Source organism: Poecilia reticulata, linkage group LG10 (assembly GCF_000633615.1).
Source record: "Poecilia reticulata strain Guanapo linkage group LG10, Guppy_female_1.0+MT, whole genome shotgun sequence".
Classification (NCBI taxonomy): domain Eukaryota; kingdom Metazoa; phylum Chordata; class Actinopteri; order Cyprinodontiformes; family Poeciliidae; genus Poecilia; species Poecilia reticulata.
Genome location: NC_024340.1, coordinates 7,371,280 through 7,394,872, shown reverse-complemented (window position 1 = coordinate 7,394,872; position 23,593 = coordinate 7,371,280). Strand labels below are relative to the sequence as shown.

The 23,593-nt window shown below is 40.7% G+C and overlaps 2 protein-coding genes across 2 annotated transcripts in view; both read right to left on the bottom strand.

Moving 5' to 3' along the window:
- The window catches only part of aff2 (AF4/FMR2 family, member 2), a 199,815-nt gene extending 181,866 nt beyond the window's left edge, over positions 1-17,949 (bottom strand). Inside the window, exon 1 of the mRNA XM_017307008.1 lies at positions 17,667-17,949. Coding sequence (XP_017162497.1) covers positions 17,667-17,719 — 53 coding nt within the window. The 5' untranslated portion in view covers positions 17,720-17,949. The remainder of the gene's footprint in view (positions 1-17,666) is intronic.
- A 463-nt stretch (positions 17,950-18,412) lies between these two features.
- Positions 18,413-23,593, bottom strand: part of fmr1 (fragile X messenger ribonucleoprotein 1) — a 24,027-nt gene continuing 18,846 nt past the window's right edge. The window contains exon 8 of the mRNA XM_008419864.2: positions 18,413-18,487. Within this exon, the coding sequence (XP_008418086.1) occupies positions 18,413-18,487 (75 nt within the window). The remainder of the gene's footprint in view (positions 18,488-23,593) is intronic.

Sequence of the window (23,593 nt, the reverse complement as noted above, 5' to 3'; positions counted from 1 at the left end):
AAGAGAAAACATTCAATCAGAGAATCTCATTACTAGTGTATAGTTAGATCTGAAACATGAAAAGGCTGTTGCACATTAGTTTTTCTTTTTTAGAAGGAAAACACAATGTGCTMAATTTTTGCCGWCAATTTTAGAAAAATGTGAAATTTGTGTRTTAAAAAGGGTTTGATGCACTAAATGCATGTACATTTAWTTATTTTTTTACAATTCTTTCATTTCGYCTGGGGCCCCAAAATATCATTCCGAGGGGCGAAAACARACGCCAGGGCTGAACTTTTGACACCCCTGAGCTGGTGGGCTAGCAGGCAAAAACAATGGTTACTTACTTCTAAATGTAATATTGCCTCATGAGCAAATAAATTCAAAATAAATTATATATCAAGTTGATTCTATCAGGTTTATGAATAATCAGTCACAGTGTAGGAGGCTTCATTTTCCCAGCTGACCAGCAGTGTGCAGCAGTATGTGTGGGAGGGGCAATGCTGCATTACTTTACTCTCCACAGAACCCGACTAACATTTTCAGGGCCTTCACTAAAAAATGTTTAAAACCATGACAAAAGTAAAATGGAAGATTTTTGAAGAATCTCAGAAAACTGCAAATATTAACCACAAAGTAATTATGACCCTGGATTTAGTTCTGCAAGGTGGATATCTTTATTTTTAAAATTCTGATCAAAATCAAAGAAAAAAAAAAAAAAAAACATGACACTATTGTTTTTTTTAATAAAGTACACCACTTCTTCATTAACTAATTCAACCAATTATCGCAGGACATTTCATGAGAAATTAAGGAACACTTCTCCAAGCAAACACACGAGCAACTAATCCTTAATTAGTTTAAACAACAAATTAAGGACTGTCATTTGAAGCCAGCTCTCCATTAACTAATCTGACCCGCACCTAATTCACTTCCCGCAAGCAATTGAACGAATATTATCCTCTGCAAATCATCTGCTAATTAAATAAAGCCGTCATTGAGCAAACACTGCAAATCATCACACACCTCATACTTTGGGAAACACTTTTAGCCACAACAGGAATGACAATCAGAGGTTGTTGGGGGGGGTTTTTTGTTGTTGTTTTTTTTTTTAAAGTTCGTTGTCTGGCGGCTGCGGCGTCGAGACTCACGTTTGACCTTTCGATAAATACAAATAAATTAGCTTTCGCGCAAACATGAAAAGCAGGCCCGACACCGAGCGTGGTGAGGTGGGGAGCCTCTGCTTGGAGCAGAGAGGCTGMYGGGACAGGAGCTGGCTAATCTCATAACATGGGAAGGATCAATTTCAGTTACGTACTGTTATACTCGGCTTTATAGTCTAATCAATAGTAACAGGGCTTTTAGTCACATCTACTGGCAGCGTGGCATCTTCTGATTTTCTTTTAAAGGCAGCATTAACGGACTGACGGTAAAATCTTTTCTTTTCTCTCTCTCTCTTTAATGGATGGAAGCCGCATCAGGTTTTTTATTTGTGTTGTTTTTAACAAAGTACAGAGGGGGCTTATGGCCCACATCATCCGTGAATAGATAAAATCCACGAATATTTAAAAAAGGCAGTATTATGAATTTTAAAACCACATAGAGCCATTTTATAGCACAATTGAGAAAATATGTTGCCTTCAGTTGTTATAAAAATGCCATGAATATCCAACATAAGATAAAAGAAATTCAACTTTATAATTTAATGCTTTGAAATAGGGCCTCTGTCTCTTTAAGAAGCTCCTGTTCCTTCTGAAACTCCGCCTTCAGGAAGTCATGACAACATGGCTCCTCCATTAACCCTGTAACAACATTTTTACCAGCATTTCACTGAGAAGTAGCTCCTATAATGAGCTCATCAGATGCTCAGTTCCACCAGGTGTTTGCTAATTGCTGCTGGCTAGTCTGAAGGAGTCGTGGGCGAGGGCTGCTCTTTAAAGCARAGGCTCTGAAGCTTGGAAAGTGCAGCTCTGAATGGGAGCTGTGCCTTGAAGGTGGAGCTAGGTCCACCAGGCGGTTTGCTCAGCTGAATGGTTGCCATGGAGATGAAAGGATTTCCCAAAAATGCATTAAAGTCAGGGCAACACCACAGTTATGTTTTTGCTAAGGGAATAACATTATAACATGATGTAAAGCTCAAAAAAGTCAATTTTACATAATGCTGCCCCTTTAAGGCCTCTGGAAATGCTAACAGCATATTTTAAAAGTTCAAACACTAAATATACCTAAATATGCTTTAATACTCACAGTGGAAACCTTCTCAGCGCTACCGTAGAAACTAACATCTACAGTCTTTTTTCTATTAGCCCCCTKTGTGCCTACAGCCAATCAGCACCAAGGAAAACGAATAACATTAAGCAGCATTGATTCTGTGWATTTCAGCTTMCCAAGCTAATTTTCTTTCRAATATTTTGGAAAAAATTTGCTCGCAGACAGATTTTTCACAAGAATTCACAAAAACTGAACCGCTGACATGCTTGACATGTACGTTACATGTCAAGCAGACAGCAGTCAAAGTACTTCATATTTACTAGTCAGGGACACCGTTTGGCCCTTCATACTGCCATCAACTGCTTGTTACATTAAATACTTTCTCTTTTATAACAAACACTTTGAATTTCATGTTTTTTTCTAAATATTTGTTTTTTTATTGAAGATGATAAATTAAAAGTGCAGTTTATTTTAGAAATTCAAWCTAGACAACTGAGACTCATTTTTTCCTTTTACTGCCGTGCATTTGTGCTCAGAAGTTGGCATTTTGGATTTTTTGTCTTATATTCTGGAACTCAATCACCAGCCCTTACATYCAAATCTAACATGGCTGAACTGTGTATAAAAACCACAGTGGAAGCTAAACCAATAAACTGTTTATTTGCGTCTGTGAAYGCTGGTTTCCCGTCAAATCGCAGACMCGCGTTGCACTGTGCAGCATCTGTCAGTCAACTTGTTGCTAACGYGTGTGAATGCATTAAATGCTGAGAAATTTCATCTCAGCATTTCCCTTATTTRCATTTATTGCTAAATATATATAGCCTAGTCAAAGAATACACTAATGTGGAGATCCATCTTGTTACAGTAAAATCGAGSCCTGGCATCATTCCCAAACCTGAGATTTTGACTTTTGACGTAACCTTAAATACAGCTTTACTAAGGTACGGTAAATTATGCTGACTTTKAATGATTGCATTGAACTTTGAGCAGCAGCTAATAACTAACATGTACAGAAAAATGCTGTTTGTGTGCACTTTACAGAGCCTTGTGGCTTTTTGGCTAACTATCCATGACATAATTCAGCTTATGGGAGAAAGTGCACATGCTTTTACAGCCACAAAATTAATGGCAAGGGATAGTATGCTTTAATTTAAAACGAAGGGGAAGAAGATGCTGTGTGTTTTTTTTTCTCTCTTCTGGTAAAGATAAATGTTCTGCTGAGGGTTTTTATTTCCCTTCCAGATGGTTACTCTTAATTTTCATGGAAGACACTGATGAAACCAAACAGATGGCTCAGCTCTTTATATGAAGCATGTGGAAACTCGATACCGTTATATATCCTTAACAAACAAGGACCTTAATTCACCACAGCTTAAGACCTCTTGTCTTTATTTATGCCAGTTGTGTGATTGAGATAGTAAAATTGTCTTATTAGTTTAACAATACATTTCAATACTCGTACGTGAGCGACATCAGGTGCAATTGACTCATTGTAATGAGTCAATAATGAGCTTTATAACGTTTCATATACACATAAAATTCAATAGTCCTGTGTTAGGTATTAAAGGTAAGTAGTTCAGATTTCTTTAAGTGGGGTTCTGTTGAGACAACTGCAGTAGATAACTTTTAATGTCTTCCATATAAATACAGATTTAAAAGACAAAATCTAAAGGTAAATGTTAGCTTGAGCAAGGCTAAGCTAATTCTCATGTAAAAAAATGCTACAAGAACTACAATAATGAAGGTAGTTTAAATATTTATTCCAAAATCCGTTATCAGATTAGGGTTTTTTTTTATGCAGGGGTGGTCCAACCTTGTCTAATGCCCTGGGCGGACACCCACCCGCTAAATCACCAAGTGCCAGTGCAGACACTCAAATTTCTTTTTTTTTTTTTTAGAAAAATGTGGAAAATAAACTAGAATAATACAATAAACACCCATAAGCATACTGTATACCATGAGGTCAAGAGTATACAATACACTCCAAAACACTAACATTATTTCCAGTTGGCCAAAAAAGGATTACTTGAAACCTAAATCTGACTCAGGTATGTTATTTAAGCTTGGTTACATCCATGTTTGGGAGTCTTACTTTGAAATACAACAAGGAATAGCCATGCTATGCTATGTTAGCATTGTTTGGCTGGCAGATAGAACATGGTTACAAATGCATTGAGGAGCTCSATTCAYTAAGCAATACACAGTATAGAAWAGAAACAGTGATAATCTGACAGGATGCAAAAGATTTTTAAAAGACAATTGCTATGAGTTAGCAGTTATCAGTTAGCTACCTCTGTGTTTCTACCTAAAACAACACCAAAGGTCTTTTTTTACAATATTTAATTATATAAAATTCTATTTGAGCCTTTCTAGTTCAGTCCCATTTAAACCATGCACAGTATAAAGAGAAACAGTGATAATAAGACAATAAATAACTGACTTATTATCCGTGGCATTGAACTTTTAACTCCCAGCCAGCTAAAAGTTCAATGCCATTTAGGGCATTATCACATTATCACTGTTTCTCTTTAACAGTGACAATGTTAAAGAGAAAATGTGATAATGTCACAGGATGAGAAATACTTTAAAGACAATAAATAACTGTTAGCAGCTAACGGTTAGTTACCTCAGTGTTTCCTCTTAGAGCAACACTGAAGGGCTTCTTTTTACAGTATGTAGTGGGATTTTAAAACACTGTTTGAGTCTTTCTAGTTCAATCACATTTGGTTGAAGTGGTGATAATGTGAGAGGATGCAAAAGATTTTTAAAATAACTGTTAGCGGCTAAGAGTGTTTTTTTCTCTAGGGGCTGTTTTACAGTATTTAATGAGAAAAAAATTTTTTGAGTCCTTGTAGGTTACAGTCCAAAATACTTAGACAGCTCATAAGATCTCAAGAGAACCGCAATTTAAAAATAAATCTCAGCTGTCCCTTCAAGACATTTTGCTGCCAATAATACTCCTGTCATGACTAACAATCATCTTTTAGTTTTGGAGCATTTTTTTTTTAATTATATCGAATGATGGAAACATTATTGAAAATGTCCTGACAGAATGCTTAAGCTGTGATGTGACCGATATGGGATTTCCTGCTTTAAATCCAAAAACGACTAAAATATTTTAAAGTTGATTTAAATATTTCCTTTCACTTATGGCTTTTTTTCTATTTTTTGCTTAGCTCCCTTGCTGAACTGTATAAACAGCTGGAGAGGAGACATCTGTATCATATCACATTCTCTGGAGCTGTTGGCGAGGAAAAACAGTCGGAGCCTGCAATGGATCAATGACAAGCCCTCACAATTACTCTCCAGCTCGGAGCTGAGTGGTTGCTTCTGGAATCCATCAAATCCACACGAACGGCGCGGCTCTTTGAAATCTGGAGGCACTGTCTCAGAGCTGCCCCAATCAATAGATTTATTTCATCAACATCGCATTTGGATGAATGTGTGTGACGGGGGGGGGGGGGTGAACAGCTTCCATCCCCCTCACATGTCAGCTGAGAACTCGTCTCCGGTGAAACTAGAGGCCAAATCAGCCACAAAAGCGTTCCTACTTTATTTTGTCACGTGACAGACAGAACCGTCCACGTATTCCACTGGGGACTTTATGGAACAGATTAACTCCAATTAGTGCATGGAAAGAAAATAACACACTTTTTAACTTTTTTACAAATGAAATCTAAATAATGCCACATGAATCGGCGCAACTGCAAAAAGCTCCTGATTAGTAAAAAGGGTAAGTATCCAGCTGTTTTTTTCCGCTAGAGAGCCTCAAAAAGTTATCAAGTTGCTTTGCTCCGTAAGTAAGGCTAGCAAGCGAGAATTGTAAACATTTCTGACATGTATAAGACTGAAAGAACCGTCCCAGCCAGCTAAAATCAGAAGGTACGAGGCAACATTTATGCTAAACAAACTTAAATATTACTGAACAGTGAATAAAAGGTGGTGGTGGGGGAGTGGGGTTCTTCTGAAAGTCAATGTTTCTTTACCAATTTTGTAGCATTGTCTGCGTGTTAGCAAAAGTATCCCGGCTACAAGCTAACGCTGTTTGGAGAATTGTGGCATGGAAAAGTTTAAGAACCCTGCACTGGTGAACGAACAGCTCAATGGTGAAAACAAAGGAACACAGCGGACATGTCAGGGAGAAAGTTTCCAATCGAGTTAAAAGCGTAGGTTGGAAAAATACATCAGAATGACTTTTAGTCATGCACTCCACAAATATGGCTTTAATGGAAAAACTATTATTTTAAAAAAAAGCTACAAGCTGTATTTTTTTGCTCCAATGCCTGTCCATTTCAACCACGTGGAAGATGGCGCTTTAATCAGGTGGGACCAATACTGGAGCCTCAATTGGCTCTTTGGCTCTTTCACAACGGCTCTCAGAGACACTGCCGAAACCATGAAGAACCAAATGATGTTTATAAATATAGATATAAGAAGAAATACAGGGTTTAGCTGCTCTCAAACTCTTTCATAGAATAATTGCATTAAATTTCCATGATAGAATGACACTAAAAGTGTGAATAATATTTTTCATCTTTTCATGATTTTTAGATTTTATTTTAAAACCCAGAAGAAAAAAAAAGAAGTAAAACGATGGTTGTTTAAAAATGACAAGCTTTTTATAGGAGATATTTATCAAAAAATTATAAGTAGAGCTTTTTCATGGCTCTAAGCAAGTTTTCTGTAGCTCGACTGAGTGCAAAAATGGCTCTTTGGACCCCTGCTCTAAACACACGGTCCCCACATTGAAACATAGTGGGGGCAGCATCATGCTGTGGTATTAGTTTCCTTCAACAAAACAGCAAAAGCAGCTTAGAGTTGACAGGAAGATTATTGAGAGAGAAAAAAAAACCAAACATTTTTAAAAAAGCAGCAAAGACACTGATGTTGACGAAGCTGCTCCTGGTTTTCAATTTCCAATCAGCTAAACCGTCACTACTTTCATCAAAACATCCGTCCACATGGGAGCCTCTGATGAAAATAACTATTTGCAGCTGCACCTCTCCCCGTTTACGTGTAATCAGATATTCTAATTAAAACCAAACCACCAGGCTTTGTTGTGTTTGTTTGTTTGTTTGTTTTGTGTTTTTGTTCAGCACCACGGACAGCGCCTACTTCCTCCCTGCGGACAAACCTCCCGGTTAGCCGACCAGGTTCACACCTGCTGACAGAGCCGACGCTGTGTGTCGCCCTGTGGGATAATTGCAGCGGCGATGTGAGATCAAATTGACTTTTTTTCCTCCACCTCCAGATACAGAGGCCTTCAGTTTGTGTTGTCCGCCGTCGCTGTGTGTGAATGTGAATGAATCCTCATGCAGTTTTTGCGGGGAGACTCAGCTTGATGACGCGCGGGGGTGTTGAAGTACCTTCGCGAGCTTCAGAGCGGCGCCGTGAATGATTCCGCGCGCTCATTGAGCCCGCACGTGCGACTGAGTCGACCGAGAGGCGGGAGGGTTTACATGGGTTGAATAATGGGAGCGTGAGGAAAAGGAAAATTGAATGAATTTAATCTTCTCTTCTTCTGCGCTTCATTCCGACAATTCAAACCGGGAGGACTTGGAATTCGGGTTTTTTTTTTTTTCTTCTTCCCCCCCGAGCCGAATCGAATCAAACACGGTGCGAGGGGAGAGGTGTGTGTGCGCGTGTCTGCGTGTGTGTGGGGTGGAGGGTGGATCAGCAATAACAAATAATAGCAATCAGAGCGTCTTCCTGCAGATGTGAGCCTTCCCAGCTTCAAAACACGCAGCTGGATTCTTATCATTCCACGCTGACGAAATGTGTAATCAATTCTCTAATTAACTACTTAAATGGTTCAACCAATCACCATCAGCGTCAATTAACATTCAAAGCGATCTCCCTCGGATTCGGCGCGCCGTGATTAGCCCGGCTACATGATGGGCAATTACAGAGAGAGAGGAGCACGCGACGTTCACCGCAAGGCCTATTACAATCACGCGCGCGGGGCCCTCAGATCTGCGAGCGCGACAATGAAGCGGAGACGCACGGCAAGGATGGAAGAGGAGGAGAGGAGGGAGGAAGAGTAACAAAGAGAAGAAGAGATGAAAGGGCATTTCTTCAGGAGGAGGAGGAGGAGTCTCCGTGTGTTCGTTCAGATTTAACAAAGGCACGGGGAGCTTCCAGATTGTTTCCCTTCCTTCAAAGGGAAATCTGATGTCAAACACCAGCCGCAACATCTACCGCTATAGTGACAGACTTTTAATGCAAACCTGAGTGATCTCCGAGTGCATGTTGGCTTCGGTGCCTTTAAAATCCATTGTAAAGTTTAAGGAAAACATCAATTATACGGGGAGGAAATCCCCCCCACCCCTCCAGTGCTTCCCTTCTTGTAATCTCGGACAGTTGAGTCCACTCGGACGTTTATTAGAGCCGAGTCGCCAGCGACATCAAAGGTTGGCCACTGGTAAAAGCAGCGGCATCGTGCTCTTTCATTTGGTTCACTTTATTTGTCTGGCCTGATGGGCGATCAACGAAAAGTGAAATTCTTTTAATTACTTTGACTTGGCGCCCACGTTGAAAGGGAAAAGGACCCACATTTGGCTTTGCTTTTTATGAGTTTCCTTCTGGCCACGCAGCTTACGTTGCTGTAGTACTCACAGTCACAGCCTCTCTTTAAGAAACACCAAAGACGGACTCCACAAACAGGAAGTTCTTTCTGATGTTTTTAGGCTGTTAGCACATTGGGGGGGGTGAGGGGGGACTTCCCCTGTCTACTCAAAGATGAATCTCCTTAATTACCTGCTAAATGTAAGAAATTAGAAACATCAGAACGTATTGACTGGCCCATATGGGAACCCTAACAAACTTTTCTAATGCAGACAGAAACGGCAGAACAGAGTGACCCATGAAAAACAAATATCGGCAACAAGCTAGCAAAGTTATTCTGTCTGTCATTAAAATAAACACCCTCTGGTCACCACAAATAGCTGGGCTAATTCACAAGTAGAAAAAAATGAAACATGCTCCAAACATAAAGTGTTTCTACACATTGAACATCTGGGTCACCTGATGGCACAGTGGGTTTAAACCACAGATACGTAGCTACTAGTAAATACAACAAAGGACACACAACTATGGTTAGATTCCATTTTGATGCGTGTTTTTTCTGGTTGATTCCAATGAATGTTAGCCACGCATAAAGGATAATGCACCAAGTCAGAAACTCACAATGAGTTCACTTTATGCCAATAGCCTCCACAGCCACCAGATGTCAATCAAACACAGCACTGACATGGAGCAGTGGAAGCAGAGAGTAGCATGCTAAAAGTGAAGCTAACCATTCATTTTGTGATTTCTTGTGGGCCGAACCTCTGAGTTTTATACATTGTGTTAAACCTACGCAATAAAACCCAGTTCTGAAGGCTAACAGCAGTGTAAATTCCTGGTAGCAAGAATCTACCTAGCAGTAGGCTGCTAAAGTATTCAAAAGAAAATTGATAAGCTGAAATACTTAGCCACAATGCTACTTGCCTTGCTATTGGCTGGCATTTACACAGGGCACCTTTTATTTTCCTAGGCCCTGATTGGCTGTACCCCAAAAGTGGAGATAAGAAAGAAAGAGGATGTTTCCACTGTGTTTATTATTGGATACTAAGGTATATTTGGTGTTTAAACCATTAAAATAGGCAGTTATAAGAGTTTCTAGAGGGGCTGTGAAGTATTCTCGGTCCTTTTTGCGTTTGTGATCCCTAATCCTTATAAATACCAAGGGTCCACTGTAGTGGTGTAACAGGCGCGGCTCATATCCAACTTCCTTTTCATACGTCTTCCACACTTCTCTCCCTCTCTGTCTGTTTCCTGCTTTATGTCTATGAATGAAGCCCACTACTGCAACAAAATCATGAAAGTTATTAAAATAGAAACTGGCAAGAAAGCGAACAGTTCAGTCTAGAAAAATAAGTTCCAAAATATGTAATTGAAACTAGAACTTTTTTTTTCATCAGGAGCGGTCCTACTCTGTTTGGTGCCTCGAGCAAACACCCCCCAGTCCCCCAACACCCTGTTTTAAATCACCTTGTGCCATCACAGACACCAAGTTTTTTTCAAGACACAAACTTAAAAGAATATAATACAAAAAAAAATACATGCAAATAAAATAAGGCATTTGCAAACTGAATTATAAAATTACGTGTACTATTGCGATTCCAAAAGTTCATGCCTCCCAGATGAGATACCGCCCTGAGCACCTCCCCACATCGCCAATATCAGAAACTGCTACTATTATTTTTTTATCAAACATTAAGAAATCATTGACTTAAGTCAAGCTCCTATTTCTTGCTGAAAAGTTATCTGTAAGTTAGTTTTGTCTTATTTCAAGTGTACTAAGATATTTGGTCTAGAAACTATCCATGCATCCATCCATTTTCTTACACCCTTGTCCCTCGGTGGGGTCGGGAGGTGCCTATCTCCAGCTAACGTTCCGGGCGAGAGGCAGGGTTCACCCTGGACAGGTCGCCAGTCTGTCGCAGGGCAACACAGAGACACACAGGACAAACAACCATCCACACACACATTCACACCTAAGGACAATTTGGAGAGGCCAATTAACCTGACAGTCATGTTTTTGGAGGAAACTGGAGTACCCTGAGAAAACCCACGCATGCACAGGGAGAACATGCAAACTCCATCCAGAAAGACCAGGACCAGGAATCGAACCCAGAACCTTCTTGCTGCAAGGCAACAGCTCTACCAACTGCGCCACTGTGCAGCCCAGTCTAGAAACTAGACAAAAAATACTTGGAATAACTACTTAGATGTCATACATGCTTTCATTCTTGTCCAAGGTTTCTATTTTAGGCCTCAAACTGCCTCAGAATGTCATCGACTTCCTCATACCGACGCGTTGGGCCAGCCCTCATTTCATAACCGTCTTCTTGCAGGGAGCCAGACGTTCTCCAGAATTGGTCTCGAGGGACGTCTATTTCCGAGGGGGTCTTTTAATGACGATTTCCCTCAGCTGCTTTTTTTCCGCACGTCGGCGCCTGGGAGAACTAACGGCTTGATTCGCCAAATCGAGGCATCTCAAGTCTTCATCTCCTCCTTTCATTTTACACATGCGCTCCATTTCTTATGGTGTCTGCTGCCAAACACAGCCTTTGTCAGACCGAGCTCCCGCGACAGCCGAGGCGTGATGGAGCGGTGGCAGCGGGAGGGCGACATGCGTACACACCCCGAGCGTGTAGCCGAGCCCCGAGCAGCTCCTCTCCACCAGCGGGGGGTTAAGTACCTTGCTCCAGGGCACTTCCATCACGACCGCTGAGGGACAACAGCGTGTGTCGGTGCTGCTGCTGCTCAGACTCACTCTGCCCCACTGGATCAGGCGTCCAGGACAAGCTCTGTGGTTGCCAAGTCATTTTGTTCCCGCCGAACTGTAGAGGTCGGCTCTTTTCAGACCACACCACCTACAATCCGCAGCATGCAGCGGAACAGCTGATTACGTGGTGATATTAAGTGACATTTTTAAGATTTTTCAAACGGGACATTACCCTGTCTTGTGCTCGCACATTCCCCCGAGGCCAGAAATGAGCCGATAATTATTTAGGCCAAGGTTATTATTGCCAACTAAACGATAACTGAAATGGAGAAAACATCTTTGTCAACTGAAATAAATAAAAACGGTGATTAATGGGGAACAATTGGGAGTGCACCGATTTGTTGGCGCCGATTTCCTTAATTTTGAACGATACTTACATGTGAAGCTAATCTTACCCACTGATCGTATCAACCTCAGCAAAGGTCTAAAAATCAGCCACTGTCCTCTTCTGCTCTGCTGTGAGAGGTTTGACTGGTACCCCCACCCACCAGGTCATGTCTGCACGTTTGCACTTAACAATAATCACACCACTGTTGACAAATCAGCAACTTTCTTGCTATATTTAGTGGCATTTCAGACAAAAAAAATATTGGTATCAGCCAAAATCGGAATCGGCTCGTTAGGCTTTTTGTAAGATTGGTAATTGGTCAGAAAACTGCAACCTGTGCACCCCTGTGAAAAACTATTACCAAACTGGAACTATTTTGTGCTTTTATGAAACTAACTAAAACATATTGAATTTATATAAGATCCCTTGTTTTTGTGTTTATGAATCTGTTAGCCTTTTGAACCAGTGTGACATTGATTTCAGCTGTTGGAATATTACGGCACTTCTGCTAGTCCGCTAAATGGCGACAGAAAAATTTGGGAGGAAACGCCAGAGTGAATTGCTTGTTGCAGAATAATTAAATTTCCATCCATCCATCCATTTTCTTTACACCCTTGTCCCTTAGTGGGGTTGGGAGGGTTGCTGGTGTCTCTCCAGCTAGTGTTCCGGGGTCACCCTGGACAGGTCGCCAGTCTGTTGCAGGGCAACACAGAGACACACAGGACAAACAACCACACACACTCACACCTAGGGGCAATTTGACAGTCATGTTTTTGGACTGTGGGAGGAAACCGGAGCACCCAGAGAAAACCCACGCATGCACAGGGAGAACATACAAACTCCATGCAGAAAGACCAGGGCCGGGAATTGAACCCAGAACCTTCTTGCTGCAAGGCAACAGCTCTACCAACTGCGCCACTGTGCAGCCCATAATTGAATATATTTGTTGAAAATTAAATCTTCTTTTGAAGATGTATTGACCAATCGATGTATTCATTATGAGACAATACTTTTTGAATTCTGTACCTAAAAACGAACCAAAGTAGGAAAAAACTAAAACTACTACTATAACTAACAAAAAACTAAACTAAAATGGAACAATATTTAACTAATAAAAACTTGCAAACACAGTGAAAACTAATTAAAACTGACTGAATTAGACACAAAATGAAACTCTAATGAAAAACCTTGGACCACTACAACCCTGATTCAGACGGCTGACGTTCTCTTTCAACACAACGCTGCTCTGATACAAAGTGATAAAAATGAAAGACACACAAGTTTGGATGTTTTCTTTTCACCTGTAAGTCACAGTCATATAACGAAGCTCAGACTCAGCAGGTAAAGAGAACAAAGGGAGAACGATGAGGCCCCGGCATTAAGCTTTTACTTTAATCTCAAATATTTTGAATGATTTAAAACAAGGAAATGGCTTCGTGTCACATTCTATTCAGCGCTTCAAGACAGACTTATTAGATTCAGACTAGTACTGATTTTTAGGAATTATATTTAAAAAAAAAAACAAAGTGCCTTGCAAAAATATGCACAATTGTGAAAGTAAAAAGATGGATGGATAGATTTCTATTTTCTTCTCTCCAAATGAATAGATGAAATGTAAAAGCTTGCTATTGTATTCAATATTCCCTTTTTCTTTTATCCCCTAAATAAAATCCAGTAGTCAAATGATTTATAGGCTAACTGTCTGTAATTTATTCTTCATATAACGTATGGCTATTTAAATGTGTGACCTGTGACAACAAATAAACAGCATCCAACACATAGGTGGTTGACGCAGCTGGTCAATTTTTTCTGAGCATGTTACTATATACAATCATTAAAACGCAAAACTGGGTCGATTGGGAATCGTGTCAAAATAAGTAAATGGATATACCAGAGCATTATTGTTCACAGACTGTAATACGGGAGACCCTAAATCTCCATAAAAATATGTTAGAGCAAATCGAAACTAAATATTTGTTTAGGCACAATTGAGAAACTACAACTGAAAAAAAAAAGAAAATCAAGATGGAATCTGAAACTAAAGTATTAATCTCAGCCCACTGGTACTGATTTGATACTGATACTGACTTAGTATCGATGTCATCAATATTTTAGATCAAACCGCCCGCCTCTAGTTCAGATCAAAAATAAACTATGTTCAGCTATTGGAGTGACCCAGTCAAAGTTCAGACCTAAATCCAAATGAGAATGTGTTGCACTACTTGACAATTAATGCGCTCTCCATCCATGAGGCTGAGCTCTTCTGCTAACAAACATTTCAGGATCGCACTGTGAATATTACTGTTGAATAAAATAATATTTAATCTGCTGTTATGATGCTTTAAAACATGTGTGACCTTTTAAAAGTAGCATATTGCAGTGGGACTCCTGAGTATTTTCTGGGATTCCAAAGAGTTAATAGCCAACAAAAATACTTTCCAGTCAATTTCTACATTTACATTGCAAGCACTAATTTTCCAAAAAGAACATATTATCCAGACATTAATCTGTTATAACTACTGTATGCAACTTTGATTTACTTTTTTTCCCACAGTTTCATTAAAATTAGCACATAAACTGTGAAAAAAAATCAAGCTCCTCTGTCTTCTCCCAGTGCTAACTAGAAACAACCAATCAGAGCCAGGAGGCGGGTCCTAGCGCTGTCAATCAAGCTTGTGTTCACACAGTTCACAATGCTAAAGCTGGCCCATCACAACATATCCTGCTACTAATGCTAATGCTAGCTGACATGGCCACCAGTGACACAAGATAAACGCTTTTTCTCTAATGGTAAGTCGTTTCTTCATTAGCACATTAAGCAGCACATGCACGAGCATGACTACGATGCTCCTCCCTGTGCTAATTGGTTGTTTTTGACTGGCAGACTGCTATCGTAGCTCAGGGAATACGTGGGTATAGCTCGATTTGTTTCATTTTTATTTTTTACCAGAATATCTGTCTCTTCACTTACTGTCACAACATTGTGAAAAAAATAACGCTATTTTTCTTTTTTAAAGCTTTAAGAGAGCTGCAGAAAAAGACCTCCAGCTGGGATTGTTTCCAGTGAAAGCTGTTGACTCATATGTGGCCGAATATACAAATCAACTCCTTAAAAATATTTTATACAAATCTCTTTATTTTAAAAGTTGAAGCACTTGCTGTGGTTTGGTTTTCAAGCTACCAGACAAACGTTTGCCTCCACCGGGCCGATTCAGGAAGCTATGTGGAAATATTCTCTCTCTATATATGTGTGTGAATGCAAGATGTGTGAAGCTGATGGCTCTTTTATTGCGGCGGCTCTCTCAGGCGGGTTAGCAGCGTACCATAAAGACCCCGGTCGACTTTGTGCCACCATCTGCTGAGCTGTGATGAGCCCTCTGCTGCAGACAGTGATGAGACCATTAGAAAGCACCGACTCACAGCAGCTCCACCAGGACACACTGCGTTTCCTCTTCATGGAGAAATACGGAAGAAGAAACCTGCCCGGCGCAAAATGAACCCGACCAATGTGTGCCGAGAATTCAAAACAGTCAGCTTCAGTAAAAAGAAAGAAAAAAAAAAGTGAATCCCGCAGAGAAACCGAGATGCGTCTGGCGCATTTTGAGCGTCTGCAGTTACTGCAGCACGTTCCGGCCTCCGGAGCGTGGAAGCCTGGAGAGAAGCGCTTCTCTCCATGTGGGTCTTTGTTCTTACGTCCTCTGCTGTGCACAAAATGACTCGGCAGAGCAGAAGGCGACGCGAGGTTGTTCGAGAGCGGGACATCTTTTTCTCTGGCGATGCTCTGACTAATGCTGGTTTTGAAAGTTCAAAGGTCAGTACACATGTGGAATATCTGCACAGGCAGCAGATTTAACAGGTTGCTGGCATTAAGATCGTCTGAGGGCCAAACAAAGTCTGGAATTTGATTTTGGTCTTTTCTACGCATGAGGGAGGAAAGATAGAATATTGAAATATATTTGTATTTTGTTTTAAATGGTTACTTCCCTCCTTATTTCCCATATTTGTTCTCTTGTCTTTTTTTTTTAGACTTTCTTTTTTCTTGATTTCTTTTTCTTTCTTTGATTTTCCTTCATCTGTACTTTAACTTTCTTGTTTCCATACACAAATATATGTATTCCTTTCTTTATCCCATATTTTTCATCTTATTCTATTCTATACTTCTATTATTTCCTTATATCTCTCCCTGTCACATTTCCTTGTTTTCATCTTGTCTTCCCTTTTTTCTTTCTTTGCTCTTCCTTTTTCTGTACTTCCTTGTTCCCATTTATCTTTCTTCCTTCCTTCCATATTTCCTTTTCTTTCATCTGCATCCCTTAAGTTCATTTTTTCCTTCCTGTTCATTTTTCTCCCTTCCTTATTTCCCCTTTTCCTTCTTTCCTTTATTGATTCCTTCCTGTGCTCCTTTGTCTCTCCTTCTTTCTATATTTCCTTTTGTCTAATCTTTCCTTCCTTTTTCTTGAATTTGTTTTCTTTCTTTATGCTTCCTTGTTCTGTACTTTTCCTTCTTTAATCCTTCCTCCCATATTTCTTCTTTCTTTTTCCTTCTAGTTCCTTTTCTTCCCTTCCTAATGTCCTTTCTTCCTTCATCTCTCTCTTTTCATATTTCATTTTGTTTTCCCTTCCTTCCTTTTTTCTTGAATTGCTTTTCTTTCTTGCTTCTTCTTCTTTCCCTTTCTTATTTACATTTATCCTCAAAACTTCCACATTTCCTTATTTTCTTCTTGTCTTTACTTTTCTTTCTCCATCCTTCCTAGTTCCCTTTGGTCATTCTTCCCTTTATTGTTTCCTTTCTGAATCCCTTCATCATCTCTCTTTCATTAGTTAATATTGTCTTGTCTTCCTCCCTCTTCCTAGATTTTTATTCATTGTTCGTTCCACTTTTCTTTTTCTTTTATTGCTCTCTTCCTTCCTTCTTACCTTCCTTGCCTCCTTCCAATGTTTTTAGAGTGTTTGTTCCATTCATAAATTCTATGAATTTACTGCAAATATGTCTGGAGATGCCAGACTTTACGCAGCCAAACATGAACAGAGAACTCTGGGAATTTGGGTCTGGAAAGGACAGGAATGTGGTCTGGAAAACAGCAGGAACCCAGCGATTCTCAGAGACGTGGGGTCGGGCAAAGTGTGAGCGTCTTCCTTCCACGCAGCGTGATAAAGACAAAACCAATCTAATTTGGGGTATTTAATAACAGCCTAACAGTGATGCATAAGCAACACATGGAGATGCCATAAATCACCCCGGCCCAACTTCACTCTGTCATTAAGCCTTTCACGGCTGCGCGTGGAAGAGAGGCATCCCATAAATCACAACAACACCTGTGGTGCACCAGCTCACCAATCAGCCACAAATCTGAACGCGGGATTATCGCTATTAATTACCGACGGGCTGAAACGTAATAAACAGCTAATTAACAAACTTGTGAGAGGATGCGCTTCCTTTCCATCCGTCATTCGCCTCGGCTTGCCTCCGCATCCCCCTCTCTTCTCCTCTCCTCTCCTCTCTTTCCACCTGATGTCACAAATGAAGGCAGCGCGCGCGGAGCGGAGCCCCGGCGTCGTGCTCGCCGCGGAGCGCTCGTGCCTCCCCGGTCGGGGCTCCGCCGGTAACAACGCCAGCTCGGACACAACAAAGGCGGTCTGTGCGCGGTTCTCTCTCCCCTCCCTCCCGGCGCTCACTTTCACTCCTCTACCTTCACAGACGATCACAAAATAACACAAACTCGGCTCTGACCTCCAGCGTCCACTCATCCCGCACTCAGCGGGGGACACGCACAGATGCACAGAGGAAATCAAAACAAAGCGGCGTGCGGGGCTCACCACGGCTGCTCCAGCTCCCAGTCCCTGAAAAAGTCGAATTCAAAGAGGTCCATCGCCGCTTCGGCCGCTGCTGTCGATGGTTAGAATCCAAAGCCGGTGCTACGTGGTTCTACATAAGCTGCTGCTGGTGCTGAGTGTGTGTGTGTGTGTGTGTGAGAGAGAGAGAGAGAGAGAAAGAGAGAAAGAGAGAGAGAGAGAGAGGGAGAAGAGACAAGTGGCTGCCGCTGCCAGGAAGCTGCTACGTGGTCGAAGAGAGCTGACAGCCAGGCAGAGGTGGAGGGAGGGAGAACACACACACACACACACACACACACACACACGCACGCACGCACGCACACACACACACACACACACACGCACACGCGCACACACACACGCTCCACACACAGGCATACTGAGATAGTCACTGGGAAAAAAATGAGCTTCTTTTATAACAAGGTTTATATAACACTCATTTTGCAAAGATACAACTTCCTGAACTCCTCAGGAAAAAAAAGTAAACATCTGAAGCAGAGTGAGCATCGGGGAAATAAATATAATCCAATCAAATCAAAATATAATCAACACCATATTTTAGAAATTTGCAAGGTATGCATGCATGGAGGAGCCGCTGTCATTATATTAATCCTACTGCTAAAATGACCTGAGGAGAATTTTTTATTGCCTTTACTGCAACACCTCTCCAACAGATTGCTGTGATACCCCGAAATAAAATCTGGCGCCATCAGTTTGTTTTCAGAAGTCTCCTATAGGAAGCAGATTTCACCTGTGTCGGTTAATCTCAGTGTAAACCCAAACTGTTCTGTGAAGGACTCAAAGGCCTGTTGGAGAACAAGGTTCCAGATAGGAGTGCACTGATTTATCGGCCAATTTTGAGGGATCGGTGCATATGTATACTTACTTATACACCAATCTTGTCTTCCTCTGCAAAGGTCTAAAAATCACACTGTTCTCTTCTGCTCTCCTGTTAGAGAAGTTTGTCAGGTCATGTCTGTATGTTTGCAGTTAACAATAGTCATTCCACTGTTGCAACTGAGTGACTTTCTTGCTATATTTAGCGACATTTCCGACAAAAAAAAAGTGGTAACAGTCAAAATCGGAATTGGCAGGTCAGGTTTTTTTAAATGTCAGTAATCTGAAATTGGCCAGAAAATTGCAATTGGTGCACCCCTCGTTCTAGGACACAAAAACAATATTCCAGGGTTTGGACATCCACCCAGAGAGAAATTACCCTCCAACTGAACTGAAAGTTCAAGCAAGACCGGGTTTTAATTAAATTAGATGGATTTCAGTCAACTACTAGTGGTGGTAGAAAGTCATTGAAAAACTATTAGAAGTTCATTTTAAAGTTCTTCTTAAGCCATTGGGACAGAGCAAACATCCTCAAGAAGGTGTTTATCAGATGATATTGAAGTCTCTTGTTTAGGAGTTTATGCTATTGGACAGTCAAACAAAGAGAGACATCAAGCTCAATTAATAACAGTGGGCGCGCTATGGCACTTTCGGTGTCAGCTGCCGTCAAGTAAATGCAATTAAACCATCCTCGTTTTAAAGATAATTATTCTCTTACATGTCATATAATTAACACGGTTTCCTAAAACCGGCATCCCCCAAAAACAGCGGCAGCAGCCGTGTCAGCTCAGGCACCTTAAGCAGCAGCCACCGGAAGCTCCCATAGCTAACACCGGAAGTATCTTTACTACCTGTCACTGCTAGCTCGATGAGAACGGTGTTCTGACGATTTGTGCTACCTCGTCAGATTTAAATAAAACTTACCGTAACGAAACTTCCACAGACAGGATCTATTGACAAGAAATCTGCTGAGTAAGCAAGCTGTTACGTAGCATCGGTGTACGCATGCGCGTTGTCAAAAGGTAGAACGGATTGTTGGGTAGCACAGACAGTCAGAACCATAGACATCAGAACACTGCTGTCACGAGGACAGGAAGAGCAACAACAGGTTTTAGCAGTTTTCCAGAGTTGTGAATGTTTTTTTCCTTTTAATTTCTTTAGAAGAGTTGTACAAACATCTCACCAGTTGCAGGTTCTTTGTCAGTGTCGCTGCATCAATGGAAAGCCAGAAACGTAGCTTTGAAGCTACCTGTCTTAATAATTATAATTTTAAAAAAATCTCGCCGACTTCTTCTTCTTGTTATGTTTTATGGCGGTTTGCAGACCAAATGTGGTGGTGCATTACCGCCACCTACTGAACCGGAGTGCGGACAGGAGATAAACGGGGTGGAGGAAAACAACATAATACCTGCTTAAAAGTTATTTTCCAGAGATACTTTTAATCTGATAGACTAGATAGAAGGTATAGAAATCAATGAGTCATCAGCAAACCAATGGGTTTGCCCTGATTCTGTTCTCAAGATGTCATTCATTTACAATTTTGTTGTTAAACAGTTTTATTGAGGGATCAGACATGAAAATTGAAATGTCAACAATACAAATTTTTCCTCTTTTTTTCTTATGTGAACACAAAAAGTATGAAAGAAAACAGAAAATGACATAAATAAACAGGAACGTTCTGATATGGGACTTCTGGCTCGAATCAAAACCTCTTCAAATAGAGTTGCCTGCCTAATTTTACTGAAACGTTTTAATTTGTTTACTAATGAGAACCGGATTCTTTCCAGATGAGAGAGCCTTACCAGTTCCTCCAGCCACAATTTAACGGCTTTTTTCCAAAACATCAACCCTAGTACTTTTGCTACGATAAAGACATAAGGCAATAATTGTTGTTGGCATTTATTAAATTGAGAAAGCTGAACGGAAACTCTGAGTACAATCATATCTGATAAAGTTTTGAATATGCCAGACCAAAAATGGGGTTAATTTAGGACACAGACAGTAAAAATGGAGAAGCATGGCTTCTTCAATATATTTGGCACATAGTTGGGGTGTATTCGGGAAAATGTGAAGTAACTCCACCTTACAGTAATGAAGCCTGTGAATGATTTTAAATTGAATAAGTCAATGTCTATAATTAGGGGAACACTTGTGTATATTCTCTAAAGCAGCCTTCCAGAGTTCGTCACTTATCTCCGTTCCCAATTCCTGCTCCCAGCCTGGATGGACGACGAGGATCTGGATAATAACAAACTGTAAATCTGGGAGATTAGATGCCTTTCCCCACCACCCAACTTTAAGAGTTCGTCAAATTAATTAGGTATTACACTCTAAAGTGTGCATGTGTTTTTTGACATATGCCCTGACCTGTAGGCATCTAAAATGATTGTATTTGTGAAGAACAAATCTGGCCTGAAGTTGAGAGAACAAGGTAAAATTACCGCCCACCAACAGGTCACCAATAGTTCTGGTGCCTATACCTTTCCATTGTGTATAACCTGAATCTAAAGTGGAAGGGACAAATGAGGGATTCCTTGGTAATGAGGGAGATACAGACTCAATACCAAACTGGGATTTTATCTGTTTCCAAATATGTATAGCACTGTGGATGATGCAGTTATATTGTATGCCATGGTATCTAAATTGTAATAATGCGTAGCGCACAAAAGTAAAAGTAGGATGAAAAATTTGGGAGGGCCAGTCCGCCTTTCAGTTTTACCTGGCAAAGGTGAGCTTTGCTAATTTGGTGCGCTTTATAGTCCCATAGAAATGAAATGATTCTTAAAATGATTTCTTAAAAACATTATTAGGTAAAAAGATGGGAATATTTTTGAAACAGATAAAGGATCTGAGGGAGGAAAACCATTTTTATTGCATTAATCCTTCCCACCAGGGAAATGAGGAGAGATCTCCAAAACTGAATGTTATTTTGCAGTTTTACCACCAGGGGGAGAAAGTTAGCTTCATAAAGTGAATTCAAATCTCCAGTAATCTCTAATTGGCGTCAGTTCACTCTTAGACCAAGTCTGAAAACCTGCCAAACTGAGAGACTGTATCTAGGACAGCTGGGCTCGTACACTGAAGGTTGGTTGTGAACAGTGGGATATCATCCTCGTATAAGGACATTTTATTTATTCATTTCCAATTTTCTTCATTAATTAATTTGTCTATTTATTTGTTTATTACGTCAGGTGCAAAGCTATTCAAGTAAATGTTGAAATGCTAAATAAGCAAACAAAATCTGACAACATGCAGTCCAACAATACACGTTGGATGATTTGAATGTTGTTTGATCTTCCTTTGTCACTACATGAGTCACACACCAGTACTTTTATGGCTGGTGCTTTTTTTTTATCCACTGTGAACTATTGATCTGTTAGCAAACATCTTCCCACAAAGCTAACTTCACAACAGTGCCTGGTAATCCTCGCTCGCCTGTTTTATGCTCATTCTGTTGGTTTTACCGTGAGGTTTAGCTGAACACTTCCAGGACTGCAGGACAGAAATTGAACATTTTCTTCCAGTAAACCAATCTGTCTGTTACTGTAGTATTCATGGCATATTGTAACCAAATCTAACACTTCTACACATTTTTCCATGTTTCTAGAATCACCTGTTGATCATCACTGCTATGTTGTGAAAAAGAGTCATTTGGTGGCATTCACATGTCTTTCTTTGGACATGTGAGTTTTCCCTTTTACTTCTGTTATTTTGTTGTTACGCTTTAAATATGACGGCAAACGCAGGACATATATTAACAGTCACATTCAGAACCGTGCTTCACCACTTTCATTGAAAAGCGGTGAACAATCAGACATGCTGATTGTAACATGTTTGACTTGTATTGCTCTGTTTTCTTTTGTGTGTGAAAAACAACAGAGAATCTTTTTCTAGATTTTTCCTCTTTTGTTTTGGAGACTTCACTCGATCTGGACCGCCTTAGAAAGGCACTAGTTTTTGTTTCTGCTGCTGCTTGTTGGTCACTTGCCATTCTGTGAGCGTTTCCCTTCACAAAACTCACAGTAACATTGTTTGAGTCAGGGGCCGGATTTACAAGGATGTGGGCCCCTGGGCTGGAGACAGTTTTGGTGCCCCACCAACAAAGAAAAACTTTTTTATTACTATTTATGTAAATTACAGTACATTAATAAGTAGCCCTATGCATCAGCAGACATGAATTGATGCATGGTAGGTTTAATATGTCCCCTAACCAATAATGTGATGTTCTCAAAGTAATTGACTGTAACGTCATCATTTTCAAATGACTGGATGTTGTTTGTATTCATCAAATTTGAAAAGATGTCTCTTCAACTCGTTTGAGTATGCACTGTCCTCTTTCCAAGCACATCACTTTCCGTTCAGCTCAGCTGTGGCATTAACGTGGTCAAACATGTTCTCCATCGCACGTCTCCTGCACCACATGCCCGGCGGCAGCAGCTTCTTCTTTTTTTAAAACTGTTTACACCAGGCTACGATTAAGGACAGAGCAGATGGTTGAAAGTTTCCACGCAGCGTGTGCGGGGTGTTGATGATGGAGCACGAAGAGTCCAAACTGCACCGGAGAAAGGAAACATCCTGAGATGTGCTGTGTGTCTGTCTTGGTTTATTCTTCCCAGCGTGTTGCTGCTTTTTGTTGTTGTTGTTTTTTTTGGTTTTTTTTGGTTTGGTCTGGGGCAACATGCCAGTACGAGTCTGCATCACAACCAGCAAACAACAGCCTTGGTTGGAGGATAGGAAAACAGAGAGAGAGAGAGAGAGAGAGAAAGGCTGTGAATTAAATCACTGTCTGCCATTCCTGTTATTGCCTGATTGTCTCAAAGTGCCGTTTCATAACCTCGACCGATTCCGGCCTCACAAATCACCACACCATAAAAACACCGCATCAAAATACGACCAATCTTAAAGGGTTTTAAGCACCTGCAGGAACATGGATACAGTGTGTGTGTGTGTGTGTGTGTGTGTGTGTGTGTGTGTGTGTGTGTGTGTGTGTGTGTGTGTGTGTGTGTGAGGGTGTCCAAAACAAGGTCAGACACTGAGACAGAATGACTTGAGAAAGAGAGAGAAAATGTGGAGAA